The sequence below is a fragment of the Xyrauchen texanus genome, chromosome 21 (assembly GCF_025860055.1).
Source record: "Xyrauchen texanus isolate HMW12.3.18 chromosome 21, RBS_HiC_50CHRs, whole genome shotgun sequence".
NCBI classification, from domain to species: domain Eukaryota; kingdom Metazoa; phylum Chordata; class Actinopteri; order Cypriniformes; family Catostomidae; genus Xyrauchen; species Xyrauchen texanus.
This window is the reverse complement of record NC_068296.1, coordinates 2,727,784-2,752,547: the sequence shown is the minus strand read 5'-3', so window position 1 is coordinate 2,752,547 and position 24,764 is coordinate 2,727,784. Positions and strand designations below refer to the sequence as shown.

Sequence of the window (24,764 nt, the reverse complement as noted above, 5' to 3'; positions counted from 1 at the left end):
GAACCGTTTCCAGGTTGTGCACACACATAGTGATGGAGGTGAGTGCATGCACATACATGCAAACCAATGTGGGTGATGCACAAATTAATTGTATACACTGTTTTATTTTCATTGGCACAGATGCACACTTTTAATCCACACAAACTATGCACAACATATGCATGTGGAATTACCTTCGAAGAAGCAAGAGGCAGAGCCTTGTACATTAACCCCCGCCCCCCTGGCTTTGTCTCTTTTAGTGAACAGCATGCAAGCACCACAAGTTCCTCCCCCTGTACACACACATGCACAGTTAATGCTCCAATCCTCTTTATGAAAGTGACGTGCTACTGTCAGAAACAGAGCTTAGCTGAATTTCCTCTTGTCTGCCTTTCAGTGAACTACTGTTTGGTTCTCTTTAAGCTCTCTAATCACTGGTTCCTCTTGCAACGTATCCACCAGGAGGACTCCAAAAAAACACACTACCTAACCTTGGAATTTTTCCCCCCCAAAACAAGGAGTCTCACAAGTCTCATCTTGGACATTCTACTTCTGGGAATTTGGTCTGAATTGCTTCAGGAATCCAGGAACCTCTACGACTTCAGCCTGTGGTGTGGAGGATGCTCATATATCCCATGCAAATTAAATACAAATCTAACTGAGTACGCCCTTATCCACCTCTTGTTATTATTCGATATTGTTTTTAGTGTAAGCGGTTGAATCTGTGCAGACAGAGGAAACCAAGGTGGTCTCAGGCGAGGGGGGGATCCCGTCAGGCCAGGTGATTTTGGGGGTTTGGCTGGGCTCTAGGAGGGCCACCGTGGAGGACGACCTGCTGGATTTCGCTGATATGGACGGGCACGGATATGACCGCTATATAGACGGGGACAGAGATATCTACCAGATCGACTACCAGCGTATCGTGGGGGACATGGAGCCCCCCAGGCCACAGGGGGCATTACGAGACTCAGACCAGCACTTGCGTGGGCCATTTACCCACAATGCCCTGCATGGGCACGGGCACGAGACGGCTGCCCAGCGCTACAGTGCCACACGCATACAAGCGGGATATGAACCAGAGAGGTGAGAGCAAACCCTAGTGGATGTGTACTTCTGAAGTATACGGTTATAGGGGATAGTTCACCCAAAAATGGGAATTATGTCATTATTTACTCACATTCATGTTGTTCCAAAGCCAGATGACTTTCTTTCTACTGTGGAACACATTAGGAGTTGATAAGCAGAACGTTAACCTTAACTATTCTTTAATTTCATTGTATGGAAAAACATTGATAGTGAATGGTGACTGAGGCTAATATCTCGCTTGGTGTTCCACGGAAGAAAGGAAGAACGTAAAACAGGTTTGGAACGGCATTAGTAATTAGTACGATTTCAAGTGAAATATCCCTTTAATGTAGGTCTTGTCTGATAATGACACCTTAGTTTGGAAACCCTTGGTATATAACGTATGCAACGCAAAGTGTGTGTCTATTGTGAGATATTAATAATTTAAACAGTTTTGTGACTATCCCATGTTGACTTTACCTCCCTTTTGTTTACGTGAGTGACTGATGTCTTTATACAGTATTTGACGAGTGAAAACAGCAGTGCAGTAAATGAATATTCATCATTTGCTGTAAATAAAATCAATGCAACTTTATATGATTAGAGTTTATAAAATCATAGTGGCCCCAAAACTATTTGGACACTTGGGAATGTATGATTTCATTGCATCTGCTTACAAATAACGCTAGATCTTTTTTTAAGAGCTAACTTTAAACTCGCCGTTCTCAAGGGCATTTCTAGTGGATTTATACGATTTATATTTATAAGTGCGTTCATTTTAGGGTCTAGTTTTGCTTCCACCAGGGCCATCATTCCCAATTAGTCATTGGGAATTTCCACAGCAACGATCTGTGAGTTTTTACCTGGATGTGGCGCTGTACAGTTGTCTTACTATTATGCAGTGTCCCAGCTTTGACACTGACTACTGTGACCCAGGTGCTTCTCTGCGGGTCAAGCAAGGGTTGACACCTCTGTCCCCTGAGGTTTACTATAGTATTTATCTGCCAGGGAAGACAGCGGGTAAACAGATAACTGTGGCCACAGGGACAGTGTGACTCTAAAATGTTAGATGGGACCCAACAACCTACAGAGGGTCTGTATGTGACTTGGCATACCCAAATAAAAAGGGTTTTACACAAGACAAAAAGTATATGACTGAATCAACCTGACCAACCCAAGTTACACCCAACAAAATACATTTTGTAGGAAGAAATTGCTCCTTAAAGTAAGATCTTGACTTTTTTACATTATATTTAATACGAGACAAAGTTCACATAACAGGAAGTTGTCATCTTTCTTTTTCTCTTACCGATTAGAGTCTTCTGTCTCAACAGTTGAGAAGAAGAGTATTGAAATGTAACAGCGGATTGCATTTAAAGTGCACCTTAGGTTTAATCTGCTGTTTAGAGTATAAATCCTGCCAGGAAAGAACAGCACGTCTGTATACATTGAGAGGGCAGGATTAAACGTCCATCAGTAAAAGATTCACATGATGGCACAACCAGCTAGAAACATGTTAAAAGAGGATTTTTATGGACAAAACAATGTAGTAGACTCTCTTATGTACAACTAAATCCATAGCAGCGTATGTAGAAAATGCACTGTAAAATCTGAGTAGAAGCCAAGACTGCATTAAACATTAATATCCAATTTTTTAAATGTAAACATTTATTTAAAATACCCTAAATATTTCTATGAAACAAGCGCAACACGCATGGGGCTATTTTGTATGAAATGTGCATTAGAAGTTTATTCATATTACACAATTTAATGTAATCTCTTACAAGCCAGCAAAAAGGGATTATATTATATTGTCCATCCATCTTCAACCGCTTATCCGAAGTCGGGTCGCGAGGGCAGCAGCTCCAGCAGGGGGCCCCAAACTTCCCTATCCCGAGCCACATTAACCAGCTCTGACTGGGCGACCCCGAGGCGTTCCCAGGCCAGTGTGGAGATGTAATCTCTCCACCTAATCCTGGGTCTTCCCTGAGGCCTCCTCCCCGCTGGACGTGCCTGAAACACCTCCCTAGGGAGGCGCCCAAGGGGCATCCTTACCAGATGCCCAAACCACCTCAACTGACTCCTTTCGACATAAAGGAGCAGCGGCTCTACTCCGAGCTCCTCACGGATGACTGAGCTCCTCACCCTATCTCTAAGGGAGAAGCCCGCCACCCTTCTGAGGAAGCCCATTTCGGCCGCTTGTACTCGCGACCTAGTTCTTTCGGTCATGAGCCTTCATGACCATAGGTGAGGGTAGGAACGAAATTTGACCGGTAGATCGAGAGATTTGCCTTCCGGCTCAGCTCTCTTTTCGTGACAACGGTGCGATAGAGCGAGTGCAATACCGCCCCCGCTGCCCCGATTCTCCGGCCAACCTCCCATCTCATCGGTCTCCTGCTGAGAACCATGGCCTCAGATTTAGAGATGCAAATCCTCATCCCAGCCGCTTCACACTCGACTGCCAAGCGATCCAGTGAGAGCTGAAGGTCATGGGCCGATGATGACATGAAGACTATATCATCTGCAAAAAGCAGCGATGAGATCCACAGCCCACTGAACCGCACCCCTTCCCCACCCCGACTACGCCTCGATATCCTGTCCATGAATATCACAAATAGGATTGGTGACAAACCGCAGCCCTGGCGGAGACCAACCCCCATATGGAACGAACTCGACTTTGTGCCGAGGACCCGGACACAGCTCTCACTTTGGACGTACAGCGATTGGATCGCCCTAAGAAGGGACCCCCCCCCCACCCCGTACTCCCGCAGCACCTCCCACAGTCTCTCCCGGGGGACCCGGTCATACGCCTTCTCCAGATCCACAAAACACATGTAGACTGGATGAGCATACTCCCAGGCCCCCTCCAGGATCCTTGCGAGAGTAAAGATCTTATGTTATGTTAAAGTTTTGTCAATATTATATTATGTTAATGTATGTCAATATTATGTTAATGTTATGTTATGTCAATATTATATTATGTTAATGTTATGTCAATATTATGTTAAAGTTATGTCAATATTATATTATGTTAATGTATGTCAATATTATGTTAATGTTATGTCAATATTATATTATGTTAATGTTATGTTAATGTCAATATTATTATTATGTTAATGTTATGTCAATATTATGTTAATGTTATAGTTATGTCAATATTATGTTATGTTAAAGTTATGTCAATATTATATTATGTTAATGTTATGTCAATATTATGTTAATGTTATGTCAATATTATGTTAATGTTATGTTATTGTTATGTTAATGTTATGTTTATGTTATGTGATGTTAAAGTTATGTCAATATTATATTATGTTAATGTATGTCAATATTATGTTAATTTTTTTTAATGTTATGTTAATGTTATGTTAAAGTTATGTCAATATTATGTTAATGTTATGTTAATGTTATGTTATGTTATGTCAATATTATGTTATTGTTATGTTAATGTTATGTTTATGTTATGTTATGTCAATATTATGTTAATGTTATGTTATGTCAATATTATGTTATTGTTATGTTAATGTTATGTTAATGTTATGTCAATATTATGTTATTGTTATGTTAATGTTATGTTAATGTTATGTTATGTCAATATTATGTTATTGTTATGTTAATATTATGTTAATATTATGTTAATGCTATGTTATGTTATGTAAATATTATGTTATTGTTATGTTAATGTTATGTTAATGTTATGTTATGTCAATATTATGTTATTGTTATGTTAATGTTATGTTATTGTTATGTTAATGTTATGTTACTGTTATGTTAATGTTATGTTATGTCAATATTATATTATGTTAATGTATGTCAATATTATGTTAATGTTAATGTTATGTCAATATTATGTTAATGTTATGTTATGTCAATATTATATTATGTTAATGTTATGTCAATATTATGTTAATGTTATGTTAATGTTATGTCAATATTATGTTAATGTTATGTTATGTTACTATTCTGTTAATATTTTGTTAAAGATATGTTAATATTATGATATGTTATGTTAATGTCCAGTCAAACTGCAATACTGGCTTTCAGAACACGCTTAAAACCTGGTTAAGGGAGTGGTCAAATCAAGCTGTCCTCTCCTCTTTTCACTGTGAGTCCACACTGCTGACAGTCTCTGGACACATGGATGAGAATCTCCATACATAATGATCTTTAATGTAATTTAATGTCGCTGTCATCAAGTAAGATGATTTACATCAGAGTGGATCCTCAGCAGATGGAAGTGTTCTCAGAATAGCGAAAGAGAAAGTAACTATTTACTGTAAGTCATATTGTGTTTTTTCTTTTCCACCTGACGTGGTTATACACAGCATGTTGTTAGATCGTTCGGGTTGATGAGAATGAATGGAAAGTTAGTTGCACCTTTTCAACAGGTCTTTATCTCGTAATATTATCAGTATTGTTCGTTTAGCTGCGTATTATATGGGATTTGAATGCCTTTGTGTGAAATTGCATCTGGCTGAAGTCTGGTGTGAGTCCGGTCAACCAGAAGAAACAAAGCAAAACAGGGATTCATTTGGCTGATCATTGGCTTGAGTCTGTTCAACCAAAATCGGCTGAGTTCTGGTCCGAGTCTATCAGTTTTACCGATTAATCAGTGCTGATATTTGCTTTTTGAAACTATCAAAAATCTACACCGATACAACTGACACAGTTGCAACCCATTTTTAAGTATAGGACGATGCATATATATATTTACAGTCACAACACAACTTCTCTCTTCTGTGTGTATGTTGTAGCATGGCTGATTACCTGATCAGCGGGGGAACTGGTTATGTTCCAGAGGATGGACTCACTGCCCAACAGCTCTTTGCCATCGGAGATGGTCTGACATACAAGTAAGTCTATAAAATGACAATCATGTGCACATAGAGCCATTCTGGACTCCTGCTTTGTTAATCACACACATACAACTGGACAGAGTCATTTCAAAGCAGGTCCAATCATGTGCACTTTTATCCTGGAACACACACACACACACACACACACACACACGCATGCACTCTAGGTAGGCATCTCTTTGGACATCTGTCAGTGAGACGACCCTCAGCTCTATGGCAACCCTCTGTGCGTCTCCATAGCAACGGTGAGCTCAAGTGCTCAGTCCCAGCACGTGCATTTGGGGCAATGTAAAAGCCAGTGCATCCACGATTCAGGCGTAATAGCATGCTCATTGTATATATTTTAATATGCACAGTAGTCCTTTAAACGTCCACAGATTTCAGAAGCAACATTCTGCAAATGAACATGTAAACATGAGTGTGTTTAAGCTCTCCCAGTCTGCTGAGCAGTGGTCTCTGTGTCTATTTTTATCATGCTGGCTGAAGTGTTTAATCTGGTCTAATGGAGGTTTTATGAGAGTTAGGCCACACGGGGCAGGACATTCTGAACTGTGTCTTCTCACACATCCTCCTGGGCGTCTCACTGATCCAAACAGAACAATCGAATCCCCATTTCCTTGTTTCAAAACATCTCCATGCTTTGAAGTAATGACATCATTTTCTACTGCTCAGTTGCCACTTAATCGGTGCTGATATTTGCTCTTTGAAACTATCAAAAATCTACGGCGATAGTTCAATTGATAATGACTTTTTTTTTATTATTTAAGCGAGGGCGTGCAAAGAAAAATGTGACTTTGACAAGGGGAAACGTCCCTCGTCACCACATACATCATGTCTCCAATATATTTTGAATAATAGTAATAATAAATAGGCTATGAAAAGCTTAATTTGGTAAATATTAAAAATACAGCATTGTAATGGAGCCAAGTCGACTTAATTTCATAATAATAGTCCCTGCGTGTATGTTTATAAAAAAAATACAAAATAAACTACATCTGGGATTTTATTCATTTTGTACTCTGGCACCGTTTCTTCAGAGTCAGTCGTTTGGGAATCAGACTACACTCGTTACAGTGTGAGTTTCACGGTATTTATATTCAATAGTATCGACTCATAAGAGTCATTTGCTCAGGAATCAGACTTTACTGGCTTCACTGTGAGTTTTGCGCTGATTCAAACAAACCGGTTCATTGGAGTCATTAATTTGGGAATCAGACTAAACTGGCCGTGCTGTGAGTTTTGTGCTGATTCAAAAGAACCGGTTCATAAGAGTCCTTTTTAAAAATACAATTTCTGAAACTTTTGCAAACGTTTGCATAAACCAGTGTAATCGTATCCCAATCACTTTGAGATTGTGAATTAACCTTGGTTTGTTTTATGCTTGTTGAAAAGTGTGTGATTTGTGTGTGTGTGTGTGTGTCTGTGTATGTGTGTGTGACTGTGTGTATGTTTGTGTGTGTGTGTGTCTGTGTGTGTATGTGTTTTGTGTGTGTGTGTGTGTGTGTGTGTGTATGTTTATGTGTGTGTGTATGTGTGTGTGTGTGTGTGTGTGTGTCTGTGTGTGTGTATGTTTGAGTGTGTGTGTGTGTATGTGTGACTGTGTGTGTGTGTGTGTGTGTGAGAGTGTGTGTGTGTGTGTATGTGTGTGTGTGTGTTTGTGTGTGTGTGTGTGTATGTTTATGTGTGTGTGTGTGTATGTGTGTGTGTGTATGTTTATGTGTGTGTGTGTGTGTGTTTGTGTGTGCTTGTGTATATGTGTGTGTGTGTGTGATTGTGTGTGTGTGTGTGTGTGTGTGTGTGTGTGTGTGTTTGCTTGTGTATTTTTGACAATGCTCTGATTGATAAACTGCATATTAAATGGTCATTGTTGCTTAACTCTGCCATCTGTTCTTCCTCCATCAGTGATTTTCTGATTCTGCCTGGCTTCATTGACTTCACATCTGATGAAGTGGTGAGTATTAGCATTCAGAGAAGGCGATGAGTTGACACTGTAGATGGTAAAAGACCTGCAGAGGACAGTCTGTACATGTATGATGGTGTTAGCATCCATGTGTTCCCAGGTGATCTGGGCATGTTGTCACAGGCAGTGGTGCTCAGGTGTGTGTATATGAGAGAGGCCAGGAGACGACACAAATACGTCTCCCAAGAATTAAAACTTTAAACATGTTTCTTATTAAAGACGCACCAAATGCCCTTTCCTGGCATACATTATAAACGAACAACCTGTTAAAAACAGGGAATCTGTTACACCTACATTATGTGCTGTTATCGTGAATTTTAACTCTTTGTGTTAGTTGAAAAACAATTATTTTAAGATTGGTTTTATGATATTTGTCTGTAAGTATTTCAAAGCCTATTTGAAAAGTGTTTGTGTGTTTCCCAGGACTGCTGAAGTAGCAAAGGGAGACTATTTGTGCTCTTTTAGCACTTCAGAGATTAAAGTAAGCGTTAATAAATGATGAGACACAGGTGTCTACAAGTTGACAAAAACAGTTGATGCAACTCAGAGTTGGCATATTGTAAATGGTGAGCTTAAAGGGATAGTTCACTCAAAAATAAAAATTCTGTTATTATATATTTTTAAAAGTTTAATAGTTAAAAAAAAGTCTTGTGAATAAATAATAACATAATTGTCATTTTAAGGCCCATTGCAGACCATTTCTGCCCTTAATCTCTGAGTATATGATAGTCATGCATTATAACATCACAGGATTTGACCTCTGCCCTGACCCGGAAGATAACCCTGAAGACGCCACTCATTTCATCTCCCATGGACACGGTCACCGAGTCGTCCATGGCTATCGCTATGGCTGTAAGTAACACACAATCCACACAGAGTACACTCGCCTATGTAAACACTGCATTACATATTGTAGTGGTGGTGGCGTAGTGGGCTAAAGCAAATAACTGTTAATCAGAAGGTCGCTGGTTCGATCCCCACAGTCACCATCATTGTGTCCTTGAGCAAGGCACTTAACTCCAGGTTGCTTTGGATAAAAGCATCTGCCAAATGCATAAATGTAAATGCATACATGTAAATGCATACATGTAAATGTAACATGTAACATGTAAATATTGATAACTGGTTGTTCTGTAGCTCATGGGCGGAATCGGAATCATTCATCATAACTGCACTCCCGAGTTCCAGGCCAACGAAGTTCGGAAAGTCAAGGTTAGTCACATGATCGACAAGATGCACTTTTGGGGTATTCAGTAATGCCAATATTAAAACTGTGCATTGTTTATTGTAACAATAAAATTTGCTGACTGAATTGTAGACAGTGATCTCTTCTATTTACATGTAATTTAATATGTTTATAAGTTAATACATTTATAATTAAGCATTTATTAGTTTAGAGTACATTTAAAAGTGTATCTTTAATATAATATTATGAAGGATAAATTAGTTATTTATTATATTTATATTTAAAATTATTAATATATTTATATATATATTACAATTATATATATATTAATATATGAATTAATATATTTATTATTAAGTTAGTAAAATTATATATATATATATATAAACAATTATATATTTTAATATATTTATTATTAAATTATTAAAAATGTACTATAGAAATACAATTAATATAGAAATTATATATATATATATATATATATATATATATATATATATATATATATATATATATATATATATATATATATATTATATATATTATATATATATATATATATATATATATATATATATATATATATATATATATATTATATTAATTCATATATATATATATATATATATATATATATATATATATATATATATATATATATATTATATATATATATATATATATTAAATTATTTATATATATATATATATATATTATATATATATATATATTTATATATTTAAATTAGTTATTTATTATATATATATATATATATATATATATATATATATATTTAAATATTATATATATATATATATATATGTAAATTCTATAATAAATAACTAATTTCATAAAAAACATATATATATATAACTATTTTTTAAGCCACTCAAAATATATTAATATAAATGTTTTCTATAAACTATTATGTAGTATAAATTATAGTATAACTAAAATTTTGTATAAATTATAATGTAAAAAGTTATTAAAGTAGTAAACTCAAAAAAATAACAGGTACGGGTTTAATTATTTATAAATTCTATATCAGATTTAATAATGTATTAGTATTAATTATACTAATTAAATGTAATAATAGTATATATTTATTCTAAAAATGATAATATAGTATATATTATAATGTAATTTAATGTGCAATCATGATTTGTAAAGTTATCAAACTCTAAATTTAATTATTTATAGATTTTAAATTAGATTTAATCATTTTAATAAAATTATTTAGCTAATAAATAATTATTGTATTAGTATAAATGATAATATAACTATAACATATTTTAAATTATATATCAATTATAATTTAATAAAATCTCAAATAATAATGTAGTTATTTAATTAGAGAAATCATAACGTAAGTAAATAGTTAATTATAACATTGATTTAATAATTTTATCAAATTTATTATACTAATAAAAATGTATCAGTATACTCAAAAAATGATAATGTAGTATAAATGATATTACACGTATAATATAGTATAAATTATAATGTAACTTAATGTGAAATCATCATTTTAAAGTTGTTAAATTGTAACAAGTAAAGATTCCATTAGAACACTGATGTAACGTGTCATAATGTTGTATGTTCTGTGTTTGTGTGTTGCCGGCAGAAATTCGAGCAGGGCTTCATCACAGATCCCGTCGTGATGAGTCCGCGGCACACAGTCGGTGATGTGTTTGAAGCGAAAGCACGGCACGGTTTCTCAGGCATCCCGGTTACCGAAACTGGCAAGATGGGCAGCAAGCTGGTGGGCATCATTACGTCCCGAGACATCGACTTCCTGTCAGAGAAAGATTACGATCGTGCACTGGAGGAGGTTTGTGATTTGTAACTTTGCAATTGCAATTGTCATTAATGTACTGAATGATAATTATATGCATGTATATAAAAGTTCATTAGTCTTTTAATCCTCCAGGCAATGACAAAAAGAGAAGATTTAGTTGTGGCCCGAGCAGGTGTAACGTTAAAGGAAGCGAATGATATTCTACAGCGCAGTAAAAAAGGTGCGACTATCACCTCCAATCCTGTCTGTTTCACTGCTGTGATGTACAGTATATAAATGCTTACAGATCTTTACTGACTACATTTCTTTATTTCCCTCCTCATGACGGTTTATCTCAGGTAAACTGCCCATCGTGAACGACACCGACGAGCTTGTTGCTATAATAGCTCGTACTGATTTGAAGAAGAACCGAGACTATCCTCTAGCCTCCAAAGACTCTCGCAAACAGCTGCTGTGTGGTGCTGCGATCGGTACCCGAGAGGACGACAAGTACCGGCTAGACCTGCTCATGCAGGCCGGAGTGGACATGATAGTTCTGGTGGGTCCTCAAGGGAAAAGGGGCACTTTTTAGGGGTGCTCAGTGAACCTCAGTCTTGCTCTGGGAAATCTACCTTAGAGCTTTTCAAATGTGAGATTTGATCAGTGTTGTTGTGTGGTAACCTGCAAGTAGAAAAAATATTTGAAATTATGCAAATGATGTGAAAATAAAGTGAACACCGTGTACCATGGCCAAAAGCATGTGTACACCCAAACACCACGCCCGTATGTGTTTGCTGAATATTTAATGTTCAAACCATTGGCATCATTAGGGAGTTTGTCCTCCCGCCCACTCTTCTGGTTCAGTTGCATTGATGTTGAAACAGAGGTGAGGAATTTCTCCCTTTCAGACACAAGAGCATCAGTGAGGTCAGGCAGTGGGCTTGGGAACCAGATTATTAAAAAAAATACCAGAAACTGATGATTATTATCACGGTTCTCGAATGTGCATTCACCAGTGCGGACACAACACAGTACTAAAATATTCTGACAGTGTTTCCTGTAGCGCAGTTTAGTGGCACTGCAACACTACTATTACATTTACAGCACGATATAGGACAAACACTGTAGTCCGATTCACGGACAAATGACTCTTCTGAACCGGTTCTTTTGAATCTATAGTGTGAAAGAGATAGCATGACCAGTTTAGTCCGATTCACAAACAAATGACTCTTATAGCCAGTTCTTTGAATTTACAGCACGAAACATACAGGACAAACATTGTAGTCTGATTCACGAACAAATGACTCTTATGAGCCGGTTCTTTTGAATCTACAGCACGAAACAGATAGCATGACCAGTTTAGTCTGATTCACGAACAAATGACTCTTATGACTCAGTTCTTTTGAATCTATAGTACGAAAAAGATAGTATGACCAGTTTAGACTGATTCACGAACAAATGACTCTTCTGAACCGGTTCTTTTGAATCTTCAGCGTGAAACAGACAGAGTGACCAATGCAGTCCGATTCCCAAACAAATGACTCTTATGAGCCGGTTATTTTGAATCTGCAGCGTGAAACAGATAGCGTGACCAGTTTAGTCCGATTCACGAACAAATGACTCTTACTGGGCCGGATATTTTGAATCTACAGCGTGAAACAGATAGCATGACCAGTTTAGTCCGATTCACGAACAAATGACTCTTACGAACCGGTTCTTTTGAATCTATAGCGTGAAACAGATAGCATGACCAGTTCAGTCCGATTCACGAACAAATGACTCTTATGAACCGGTTCTTTTGAATCTATAGCGTGAAACAGATAGCATGACCAGTTCAGTCTGATTCACGAACAAATGACTCTTCTGAACCGGTTCTTTTGAATCTATAGCGTGAAACAGATAGCATGACCAGTTCAGTCCGATTCACGAACAAATGACTCTTATGAGCCGGTTCTTTTGAATCTATAGCGTGAAACAGATAGCATGATCAGTTTAGTCCGATTCACGAGCAAATGACTCTTACGAACCGGTTCTTTTGAATCTATAGCGTGAAACAGATAGCATGACCAGTTCAGTCCGATTCACGTGTAAATGACTCTTCTGAACCGGTTCTTTTGAATCTATAGCGTGAAACAGATAGCATGACCAGTTCAGTCCGATTCACGAACAAATGACTCTTACGAACCGATTCTTTTGAATCTATAGCGTGAAACAGATAGCATGACCAGTTCAGTCCGATTCACGAACAAATGACTCTTATGAGCCGGTTCTTTTGAATCTATAGCGTGAAACAGATAGCATGATCAGTTTAGTCCGATTCACGAGCAAATGACTCTTACGAACCGGTTCTTTTGAATCTATAGCGTGAAACAGATAGCATGACCAGTTCAGTCCGATTCACGTGTAAATGACTCTTCTGAACCGGTTCTTTTGAATCTATAGCGTGAAACAGATAGCATGACCAGTTCAGTCCGATTCACGAACAAATGACTCTTACGAACCGATTCTTTTTAATCTATAGCGTGAAACAGATAGCATGACCAGTTCAGTCCGATTCACGAACAAATGACTCTTACGAACCGGTTCTTTTGAATCTATAGCGTGAAACAGATAGCATGACCAGTTCAGTCCGATTCACGAACAAATGACTCTTACGAACTGGTTCTTTTGAATTTATAGCGTGAAACAGATAGCATGACCAGTTCAGTCCGATTCACGAACAAATGACTCTTCTGAACCGGTTCTTTTGAATCTATAGCGTGAAACAGATAGCATGACCAGTTCAGTCCGATTCACGAACAAATGACTCTTACGAACCGGTTCTTTTGAATCTATAGCGTGAAACAGATAGCATGACCAGTTCAGTCCGATTCACGAACAAATTAATCTTATCATGTCCAACTTGAAATTAATCAAGAATCGTTACTGTATTATTTTACAAAGACTTGAAGAATTAAATCTGAGAAATTACTGGATGGTTGTTGATATGAGAGTGTGTAGTTAAAGATACACATTATGAGCTTTGTTGTAATAAGTTATATTAGTTTTATTAAACAAATTATACATTTAAATGAATCAATAAAATATCTGAATTTAAAACGTCTGTTCCAATGCATCTCAAAGGTGTTCAGAAAAGGTGTTCAGGTCTGGACAAGTTCATCCACAACAGTGTCAGTAAATCGTGTCGTTATGGAAGTTTGGGGCAGTGACGCTCAGTACAAGAAAATGTACCACTAATTATAATGATGAAAGCTGGGTGTAGTTCAAATGGCCAAACCCATTCATTGTCAGGGGGTATCCTCATATGTTTGATAGTGTACATATGTCAATCAAAACACACCTGAACCAGCTAATCAAGTCTGGCAGGTGTTTTAGGGCACAGCTGGTAAAATATCTTCACGAGATGAGCACACACGAACAACACAACATTTTAATTACCAGTGGGAAACTCCGGGGCTGCATCTGAATATGCATACTTCCCTACGACATGTATAGTATAGCAAAAGAGCACGCCAGTGGCGTAGGGTGTCCGAATCCTCAGGTTTCATAGAGTGCATCCGGAAAGTATTCACAGCCTTTGCTCAATACTTTGTTGAAGCACCTTTGGCACCAATTACAGCCTTGAGTCTTTTTGAGTATGATGCTACAAGCTTAGCACAACTATTTTTGTGCAGTTTCTCCCATTCTTCTTTGCAGGACCTCTCAAGCTCCATCAGGTTGGATGGGGAGCGTCGGTGCACAGACATTTTCAGATCTCTCCAGAGATGTTCAATCGGGTTCAAGTCTGGGCTCTGGCTGGGCCACTCAAGGACATTCACAGAGTTGTCCCGTAGCCACTCCTTTGTTATCTTGGCTGTGTGCTTAGGGTCGTTGTCCTGTTGAAAGATGATCCTTCGCCCCAGTCTGAGGTCCAGAGCGCTCTGGAGCAGGTTTTCATCAAGGATGTCTCTGTACATTGCTGGATTCATCTTTCCCTCGATCCTGACTAGTCTCCCAGTTCCCTCCGCTGAAAACATCCCCACAGCATGATGCTGCCTCCACCATGCTTCACTGTAGGGATGGGATTGGCCAGGTTATGAGGGGTGCCTGGTTTCCTCCAGACATGACGCTTGCCATTCAGGCCAAAGAGTTCAATCTTTGTTTCATCAGACCAGAGAATTTTGTTTCTCATGGTCTGAGAGTCCTTCAGGTGCCTTTTGGCAAACTCCAGGTGTGCTGTCATGTGCCTTTTACTGAGGAGTGGCTTCCGTCTGGCCGCTCTACCATACAGGCCTGATTGGTGGAGTGCTGCAGAGATGGTTGTTCTTCTGGAAGTTTCTCCTCTCTCCACAGAGAAACACTGGAGCTCTGTCAGAGTGACCATCGGGTTCTTGGTCACCTCCCTGACTAAGGCTCTTCTCCCCCGATTTCTCAGTTTGGCCGGGCGGCCAGCTTTAAGAAGAGTCCCGGTGGTTCCAAACTTCTTCCATTTACAGATTGAGGCCACTGTGCTCATTGGGACCTTCAATGCTGCAGACATGTTTCTGTACCCTTCCCCAGATCTGTGCCTCGATACAATCCTGTCTCGGAGGTCTACAGACAATTCCTTGGACTTCATGGCTTGCACTGTTAACTGTGGGACCTTATATAGACCGGTGTGTTCCTTTCCAAATCATGTCCAATCAACTGACCACAGGTGGACTCCAGTCAAGTTGTAGAAACATCTCAAGGGTGATCAGTGGAAACAGGAAGCACCTGAGCTCAATTTTGAGTGTCATGGCAACGGCTGTGAATACTTATGTACATGTGATTTTTTTCGTTTTTAATTTTTAATACATTTGCAAAGATTTCAAACAAACTTCTTTCACATTGTCATTATGGGGTTGTGGCAGGGTGGAGGGCGGGGCCGGGTCGTGATCCTACACCCGGTCCTGTCGTAGGCTAATTAAGCCTCCGAGAGGGATAAAGGTCGACTGCAGAGGATCGTGCAGGAGAGAGAGATCGTTTACGGACATGTCCGTCATGCGTGTTTGTCTGTTAAAGTTTCAGTTTATTATTAAACCATTATTTATATTGAAAAGCCGGTTCTCGCCCCTTCCTTTCCATTGATCCCTTTACACTGGTGCCAGAACCCGCAACGTCGTGGAGGTGGTCGACATGGTGGTACTGGAGCAGTTAATCTCTCAACTTCCCCGACGCATGTCGGAGTGGGTCCAGTGCCACCGCCCGGCGTCGTTGGATGGAGCCGTCCAGCTGACAGAGGACTACATGGCGGCATTCCCAGGAGGCGGCGAGGCAGTATCTTCTCTCTCTCTCGCACGATCCTCTGCAGTCGACCTTTATCCCTCTCGGAGGCTTAATTAGCCTAATACGGGACCGGGTGTGTAGGATCACAACCCGGCCCCGCCCTCCGCCCTGCCACAGGGGTATTGTTTGTAGAATTTTGAGGAAAATAATGAATTTAATCCATTTTGGAATAAAGCTGTAATGTAAAAAAGTGGGGAAAAGCGAAGCGCTGTGAATACTTTCCGGATGCGCTCTATAACAGTTGGCGAGAAAACCCGGATGACCTACTACATCACATATATTGTGAAGTGCGCATCGACTGGACACTTTACTGTCACATAATGCCACGTGAGCTGAGGAGATGTCACAATTAAACCCTGAATTTAAATGGCAGCATTAATTGTGCATGATGGCAGATCTCCAAGAGTTGGACTGAGCACCTCGACTATAGACTTGAAAATGTTTGATCTTTGAGATAAGTCAGGAGGGCTCATGTGTTATCCTCTTACTGTCCCAGGACTCTTCTCAGGGGAACTCAGTGTTTCAGATCAGCATGATCAACTACATCAAACAGAAATACCCAGAAATACAAGTGGTGGGAGGAAACGGTGAGACTCTTTTGCCCTTTGTGGTGTTTCTTGTATAACTACATATCTTCCTTTCTGAAGTCCAGCCACAGGTTTCCATGCTTGAATCAGGTAACACAGTCTGTTTTATTCTCTCCTCCAGTGGTGACCGCTGCTCAGGCAAAGAATCTCATAGATGCAGGTGTTGATGCTATAAGAGTCGGCATGGGCTGCGGATCCATCTGCATCACACAGGAAGGTGCGTTTGTGACTTTGGGGTCATACATTAACCCTCCTATGGTATTGAAAAATGGCACCAGAAGGGTCAGATGTCACTTCTATAAGGTGAAACATGGAGAAAATATGAGAATGTGGCATCAATTGGAGGCAGATTTTCTGCCATCTGGTGAATAAAATATAAATGACAGGACTAATCATGTCATGCCAGTAACAGCCAATAGTTGTCTGATGACTTGTGACCTCATTTTAGATTTTATCATAAGAAATGCATTTGGATATATATTTAGACACTATCAAAAAATGTTTGTCAAAGTGTAACTTTTTAAATTGAAGTGTCAGTTTTTGCAATCAAACCTGACCAGGGTGTTACAAAGTGAAGACACAGAATAAACAGTTTTCTACAAATGTAATAGCACAAAGTAAATGCACAATAATAACTAAATGCACTTTCTATAGTACATCGTTTTTTTGCAAATGTGTGTGTGTGTGTGTGTGTGTGTGTGTGTGTGTGTGTGTTATCGTCTCACCCCTTCATATCTGGGTGTGTATGTTTAGCGTTGTAACTGATTTATTCTAATTCTTTTTTTTTGTTTACAAATGTAAGAAATGCAGTTCTGTGTTATAGTCTCACCAGTTAATTTGTGTGTGTGTGAGTGTGTTTGTGATTGTGTGTGTGTGTGTGTGTGTGTTCATGTGTTTGTGTGTGTTTGTGTAAGAGTGTGTGTTTGTGTGTGTAATAGTGTGTGTTTGTGTGTGTGTGCGTTTGTGTGTGTGTGTGTGTGTAACTGTGAGTGTGTGTGTGTGTGTGTGTGTGGTTGTGTGTGTGTGTGTGTGAGTGTGTGTTTGTGTGTGTGTGTTCATGTGTTTGTGTGTGTAAGAGTGTGTGTTTGTGTGTGTAATAGTGTGCGTTTGTGTAACTGTGTGTGTGTGTGTGTGTTTATGTGTGTGTGTGTGTGTGGTTGTGTGTGTGTTTGTGTGTGTAAGAGTGTGTGTTTTTGTGTGTAATAGTGTGTGCGTTTGTGTGTGTGTGAGGTTGTGTGTGTGTGTGTGTGGTTGTGTGTGTGTGTAATAGTGTGTGTTTGTGTGTTTGTGTGTGTGTGTAACTGTGTGTGTGTGTAACTGTGTGTGTGAGTTTGTGTGCGTGTGTGTAAGTGTGCGTGTGTGTGGTTGTGTGTGTGTGTGCGTGAGTGTGGTTGTGTGTGTGTGAGTGTGTGTGTTTGTGTGTGTGTGTGGTTGTGTGTGTGTGTGCGTGTGTGTTTGTGTGTGTGTGTGGTTGTGTGTGTGTGTGTTTGTGTGTGTGTTTGTGTGTGTGTGTGTGCGTGAGTGTGGTTGTGTGTGTGTGGTTGTGTGTGTGGTTGTGTGTGTGTGAGTGTGTGTGTGTGTGTGTTATCGTCTCACCCCTTCATATCTGGGTGTGTATGTTTAGCGTTGTAACTGATTTATTCTAATTCTTTTTTTTTGTTTACAAATGTAAGAAATGCAGTTCTGTGTTATAGTCTCACCAGTTAATTTGTGTGTGTGTGAGTGTGTTTGTGATTGTGTGTGTGTGTGTGTGTGTTCATGTGTTTGTGTGTGTTTGTGTAAGAGTGTGTGTTTGTGTGTGTAATAGTGTGTGTTTGTGTGTGTGTGCGTTTGTGTGTGTGTGTGTGTAACTGTGAGTGTGTGTGTGTGTGTGTGTGTGTGGTTGTGTGTGTGTGTGTGTGTGAGTGTGTGTTTGTGTGTGTGTGTTCATGTGTTTGTGTGTGTAAGAGTGTGTGTTTGTGTGTGTAATAGTGTGCGTTTGTGTAACTGTGTGTGTGTGTGTGTGTTTATGTGTGTGTGTGTGTGAGGTTGTGTGTGTGTGGTTGTGTGTGTGTTTGTGTGTGTAAGAGTGTGTGTTTTTGTGTGTAATAGTGTGTGCGTTTGTGTGTGTGTGAGGTTGTGTGTGTGTGTGTGTGGTTGTGTGTGTGTGTAATAGTGTGTGTTTGTGTGTTTGTGTGTGTGTGTAACTGTGTGTGTGTGTAACTGTGTGTGTGAGTTTGTGTGCGTGTGTGTAAGTGTGCGTGTGTGTGGTTGTGTGTGTGTGTGCGTGAGTGTGGTTGTGTGTGTGTGAGTGTGTGTGTGTGTGTGTGTGTGGTTGTGTGTGTGTGTGTGTGTTTGTGTGTGTGTGGTTGTGTGTGTGTGTGCGTGTGTGTTTGTGTGTGTGTGTGGTTGTGTGTGTGTGTGTGTGTGTGTGTGTGTGCGTGAGTGTGGTTGTGTGTGTGTGGTTGTGTGTGTGGTTGTGTGTGTGTTTGTGTGTGTGTTTTCAAATTATTAAAACACAAACTATTACATGTTTAAAACTAAACAAACAGTGAAATAAACAACATTTATTGTGTGAAAATGATTTCTATTGATGTTTCCAAAAATGACGACTGTCCCACAGTTGTTTCGACATTTCCACCACACCAAACAATGTGATGATTGAAGTAAACAAAGAACAATCCAGGTAAATAACACTGGTTAGAAGAATAATAAGCTTTAGCAAGACAAAAGAGTCGACCAAATATATTATAAACATAAAAAATGTCATTTCTAGCACAGAATTCAGTCAAACACAACACATGATTTGAGATATGCTGGAAATGACGCTGTGGTGGGAATTTTCATGACAAAATGACATAAATCTCCTGTGATGCATGAACACATGCACATTGCTAGAAGTCATATTAAATAAACTAGAGGGTTAATAATGTTTTAAGGTCAACGGTGATAAAAGTGCATGAAGTAATAAAGTCCAGGAACACATGATGCATCATCTGAGCTGTACACATGTATTTAAATTGTGTGTATCATTAGTGATGGCGTGTGGGAGACCGCAGGGCACCTCTGTGTATAAGGTGGCTGAATACGCCCGGCGTTTCGGGGTTCCAGTAATTGCAGACGGTGGAATCCAGACTGTTGGGCATGTGGTTAAAGCTCTTGCCCTGGGAGCATCCACAGGTGTGTGTGTGTGTGTGTGTGTGTGTGTGTGTGTGTGTGTGTGTGTGTGTGTGTGTTTGGTATCTGAGTGATTTGCCTGAACAATCGTTGTTATTAATGGCTGGAACTTGTTTGCCTGAATTTTACTGTTAATGCCCGACTCTTCTGCCTGTGTTGTTTTAGTGATGATGGGATCGTTGCTAGCGGCAACCACTGAAGCACCAGGTGAATATTTTTTCTCGGATGGCGTACGGCTAAAGAAGTATCGTGGCATGGGCTCTTTAGATGCGATGGAGAAAAACAACAGCAGCCAGAAGCGTTACTTTAGGTAACCCCTAATGCATGTGTACAACGATGTCATTTTTACCTTGCACGCAGGACATTAATGGAGGTCGTGTTTGTGTTTTACAGTGAAGGTGATAAAGTGAAGGTCGCTCAGGGTGTCTCCGGCTCAGTTCAAGATAAAGGCTCAATACACAAGTTTGCCCCGTACCTCATCGCTGGCATTCAGCACGGCTGTCAGGATATCGGTGCAAAAAGCCTGTCCATTCTGCGGTAAGAGTGTGACCAAATTGAAAATATAGCTAAAGCAAATTTAAATTAAGCAAGTTTTGGAGTTTAGTGGATTTCTGTCCATGCATGTTAGCTTAGAGGCAATCCCCTTATATATCTTTATGCTTTCTCTTTGGTGATTAAATAATATGTTTTCATAGATTTGACAGGGTCCATCCAACTATTGGCATGCATATGGCCGGGCTGTGTGACCAGTGCTATTTACACTTACTGCAAATAATGATTTGCCTAAACTGAACCAGTGGCAGGGAGCCCCCTGGTGGTCGCAGGGGTCCTATGCAACTGCTTATGTTGCTTATTTGGCAGGGCCGGCACTGTGCAGTGTTAATGACACACAATGACACAGAGCAAATTATGATATAAACATTTTACTATAGCGTAATATAATATAATATAACATAATATCACATAATGTAAAAATAATAAAAATATATATTTTTTTATATTATATATGTTTTATTTTTATTAAAATATATATTTTTTAGTAATCCAAAAATAAGAGCGTAAATGTAAAATTGACCAAAACTAAAGATTGACCAAAAAGAGAGACTTATTTTAAGTATTTTGATGTTTAAAACATTATTTTTCATGTTATTCATATAGTTTAAAGCCTTAAAATCACATCATATATCCCTATTTCGCAATCGCAATTATTAGTTTGAAAATTAACCGCGAAAGACTTCAAAGAGACAATTAATCGGCATAATCCCAATCATTTGTTTGACAAGCAACCGCGAAAGACATTAGAGACAATTACCATCACAATCGCAATTATTTGTTTGACAATCGCGAAAGAATTTAAATAGACAATTAATTGTCACAATCCCAATTATTAGTTCGACAATTAATCGTGAATGACTTCAAAGAGACAACTAATCAGCATAATCGCAATTATTTGTTTGACAATTAATCGTAAGCCAAATTTGATAATCGTGACAGGAGATTTATGTCATTTTTGGTGGAAATGATGCTGATGGAAATTACATTTTTTAAATAAAATGGTCGACTCTTTTGTCTTGCTCTGAAATTAGCTTTAAATTTCATGCATACTAAATAAACACAATTAAATAATATTCTCACAAGCAAAATTACAGCTTTATTGAAAATGACAGATATACGCATCTATAATTTACAGTCTGACTCTTCAGGCAAACCGCTAAAACACATTGATGACTCATCTTGCACTGTAATCATTTTCATTAATAAATTAAGTCAATACAAGTAATTCAATAATACAAGCTCTGCCAGGCTGTGATGAAAACTAAAGGCTATTGGCCATATATAATAAGTGTTTGTCTGTGTGTTGGCATGCATCTATACGAGTCTCACAGTTCTGCGTTTTATATATAGATCGATGATGTACTCCGGAGAGCTGAAGTTCGAGAAGAGGACCATGTCTGCTCAGGTTGAGGGTGGAGTTCATGGATTGCATTCGTAAGTCTCCGCCCACTTCTGATTTAACCCCACCCACTTGACATGTCATGTTTGTGTCTGTTCCCTTACAGCCCTATTTAAGATGTAAACACATGTCCACATTTGTCGTTCACATAAAAACAATCAACTAAAGTGGAGCGTTAGATTCATAGCAATGCCCTCTTTGTTTTTCTAAGTGATCCCCAGAAAACCCCAATCCATCCCTTCATACGTTGTCATGAAAAAGTACATTTTTACATGTGAAACTGTCTTCTCTTCCTTTCTCTTATGCTGTCATCATAGATATTCTTTTGTGCCATGTAAGTACACAGCCCTCATGTCTCTTATAATAATGAGTTCTGGTGGAGGGGTTATGTTGTAAACAGTGGCAAGGTCAGGGCTCACTATTTGGCATTGGCATTCCTTAACTACTATAGTTACTCTTTATCTTGTGTAGATATGCCCAGTTTCCACTATCCTAGTGTCCCGTCACAGCTGTATACTCGCAACACTGTCTCTGACACTTAATGTAATTTTTACATTTTTATACAAGAGTCGTTTTTAATTCACAATTCATAAAATAATCACAATATAGCAGTGTTGGGTAAATTACTTCGAAATTGTAATCCACTACGCATTACTAATTATTTCTCTAAAATTGCAATCAGATTACTTTACTAATGATTTAATTGAAAAGTAATCCCATTACTAATTACTTTACTACCTTAAACACTTTTCTACTCAAATAATTCAAAATAATGTCTTTATTTATTTCTTGTTCATTGGCATACACTCGGCACCTCCACAATGAATCGTTACAGGCCCATAATTTGTGTTTTCAACATAAATGATATGTTCGAAAAAAAGCATAACACCGTAATAAGTCAGTAACTGTAATCTGAGTACAATCATTTAAAATGTAATGCATTTACTAAAACAGTAATTCGATTACAGTATCTACTTAATTGTAATTGTATTACACATTGCAATATAGTTATGCTAAATTTTAAACTATTAAATGCAAATGTCCATTCATGATATCTACAACTGTTGATATCATGAATGGACATTTGCACTAGTAAAAATTGAGTTATTGAAAATTTAAAAAATGTGCTAGGAAGGTCATAGCTGATATTTGTATTTGCATGAAATGTATTATAGATATCTGTAAAAAAATAAACTGTATTATCAATAATTATGTTTTTACTTATGCAAATGTCCATTCATGATATCTACAATTGAACTAGTAAAAAGTATAATTTTTGATAACTGTAAATGTTCAAATTTCAGACATTTCAGATATCATTCAACTGAAGAGAAATATATATCTTTCTTAGTTACAATAACATTATAGACATCCGTAATTAACATTGTTACTAGTGCAAAATGAATTACTGATGTATAAAATATTTGTACTATCTGCAATTCAATCATTGATGTCATAAATGTACATTTGCACTAGTAACAATGCAATTATTGCTATAAAAAATGATATCAAGAATTAGTATTTTATCTTGAGAGAATTTTATTGCAGATATATAATTAAAATCCTGCATGTGATTAAATGTTTAAAAGGCTTGCAATAGCATGTTCTTAATCTAATCACTAATCACTAATTACTAATCACTAATTACTAATCACTAATTACTAATCACTAATCCAACAATGTGTGTGCTCATGTAAATGCATTTAATGGCAATACTTTTTCAGGGTAAGGTCATAGATGGATTAAGCTAAAACCAACTGGCACAGGTAGATTGTTAGGTTTTCTTGCATTGTCTGTGTTTGTTTGAATAAACATATTTTTGGTTGTAATCTGCATATTGGTTTGCATGTAAACACAGTTACACAGTCCCACTGGAAACCCACGGTTGATCCAAACTGAGCTTATTCTCCCAATCCAATCACTTCCCTTTCCATGTTTGACCGCTGCAGAACACATATTAGTTGGACAGCTTTAGAAGGTCCATTTGGACAGTTAATCTGACCAGTTTGAATTGTCCAATGATATCTATGTATGTTGTTTACATGCTTCATGAGGTTTGATTGATGTGTTGTTTATTTTCTGTTCTTGGCAGTTATGAGAAATGGTTATACTGAGCCGGGCAGCAGGGGGCAGATGAGAGCCGGACCCAATGTCCCATCACCAACGGTCATGAAACACAGCTGCTAAATCCCAATAATGTCAGATTTGCAGTAATAGACAGCAGAAGCACGTGATCCTTCACACTGGAAACAAACACATACACCTAGAACTGAACGTACTACTGACAACGGACTGATTGTTTCGATTGTCCTGTTTCGGATATGTTCGGGCTTCCCTCTGAGAAATTATATGCGGCAGTAGATTATATTCGTACACACTGAACTTTCAGATCTATTTTTTAAATCCCTTATGAATGTACTACATTGTGTGTGTGTGTGTGTGTGTGTGTGTGTGTGTGTGTGTGTGTGTGTGTGTGTGTCTGTCTAAGGCCACTTCCACGCTAATCAGTTTTTGCTTGGAAACTCGTTTTCCAGTTTCCCAACAACATTGTTTTCCCAAAGTATGCAGCAATGGAGAACGTATTAGAGTGGGCGTGGCCTAAGCATGTATGTTCTGATATCTGATATACAGGGTGTGTTTTTGACGTGAGCCACTTTATCAAACTGTCTGGTTAAAGGGATATTTCACCCAAAAATTAAAAAATTCTGTCATGTTGTTCCAAACCCTTTTTGACATCCTTTGACTTTCTTCTGTGAAACACAAAAGGAGATTGTAGAGCGGAGGAGGGCGGGGCCAGGCTGGAACAACGCACGCCCAGTCCCCAATCAGCCTGATGGGGGTGCACAAGGGATAAATGCAGCCGGTGACGACGGTTCGAGAGAGAGAGAGAGAGAGTGTGTGTTTATGTTTGTGTGTTTTTTGGTTCAGTTTTCATTAAACTATTATTTATATTGTCAA

The 24,764-nt window shown here is 38.4% G+C and overlaps 1 protein-coding gene across 2 annotated transcripts; it reads left to right on the top strand.

The window, feature by feature from the left end:
• Window positions 1–283: 283 nt before the first annotated feature.
• On the top strand, window positions 284–24,764 carry LOC127661228 (inosine-5'-monophosphate dehydrogenase 1a-like). 2 transcript variants are annotated; one of them, XM_052151844.1, is made up of 16 exons: window positions 284–1,062; window positions 5,799–5,897; window positions 7,803–7,851; window positions 8,611–8,712; window positions 8,998–9,072; window positions 10,671–10,877; window positions 10,977–11,064; window positions 11,183–11,382; window positions 16,606–16,696; window positions 16,818–16,913; window positions 19,712–19,855; window positions 20,018–20,162; window positions 20,246–20,389; window positions 21,758–21,841; window positions 22,124–22,140; window positions 23,899–24,764. In XM_052151844.1, the coding sequence occupies exons 1-16, from the start codon at window positions 830–832 to the stop codon at window positions 23,991–23,993; spliced, it is 1,869 nt and encodes a 622-aa protein (XP_052007804.1). In that variant the 5' UTR covers window positions 284–829; the 3' UTR covers window positions 23,994–24,764. The 2 variants fall into 2 exon arrangements, with proteins under 2 accessions (XP_052007804.1, XP_052007805.1); XM_052151845.1 differs by lacking the exon at window positions 22,124–22,140.

Bases quoted from the DNA above. Each gene is read 5' to 3' on its own strand.
- LOC127661228 (XM_052151844.1), top strand. From the start codon at position 830: ATGGACGGGCACGGATATGACCGCTATATAGACGGGGACAGAGATATC. The intron at 11,383-16,605 runs GTGGGTCCTCAA...TTACTGTCCCAG, and splicing joins GAGTGGACATGATAGTTCTG to GACTCTTCTCAGGGGAACTC. The intron at 19,856-20,017 runs GTGTGTGTGTGT...GTGTTGTTTTAG, and splicing joins TGCCCTGGGAGCATCCACAG to TGATGATGGGATCGTTGCTA.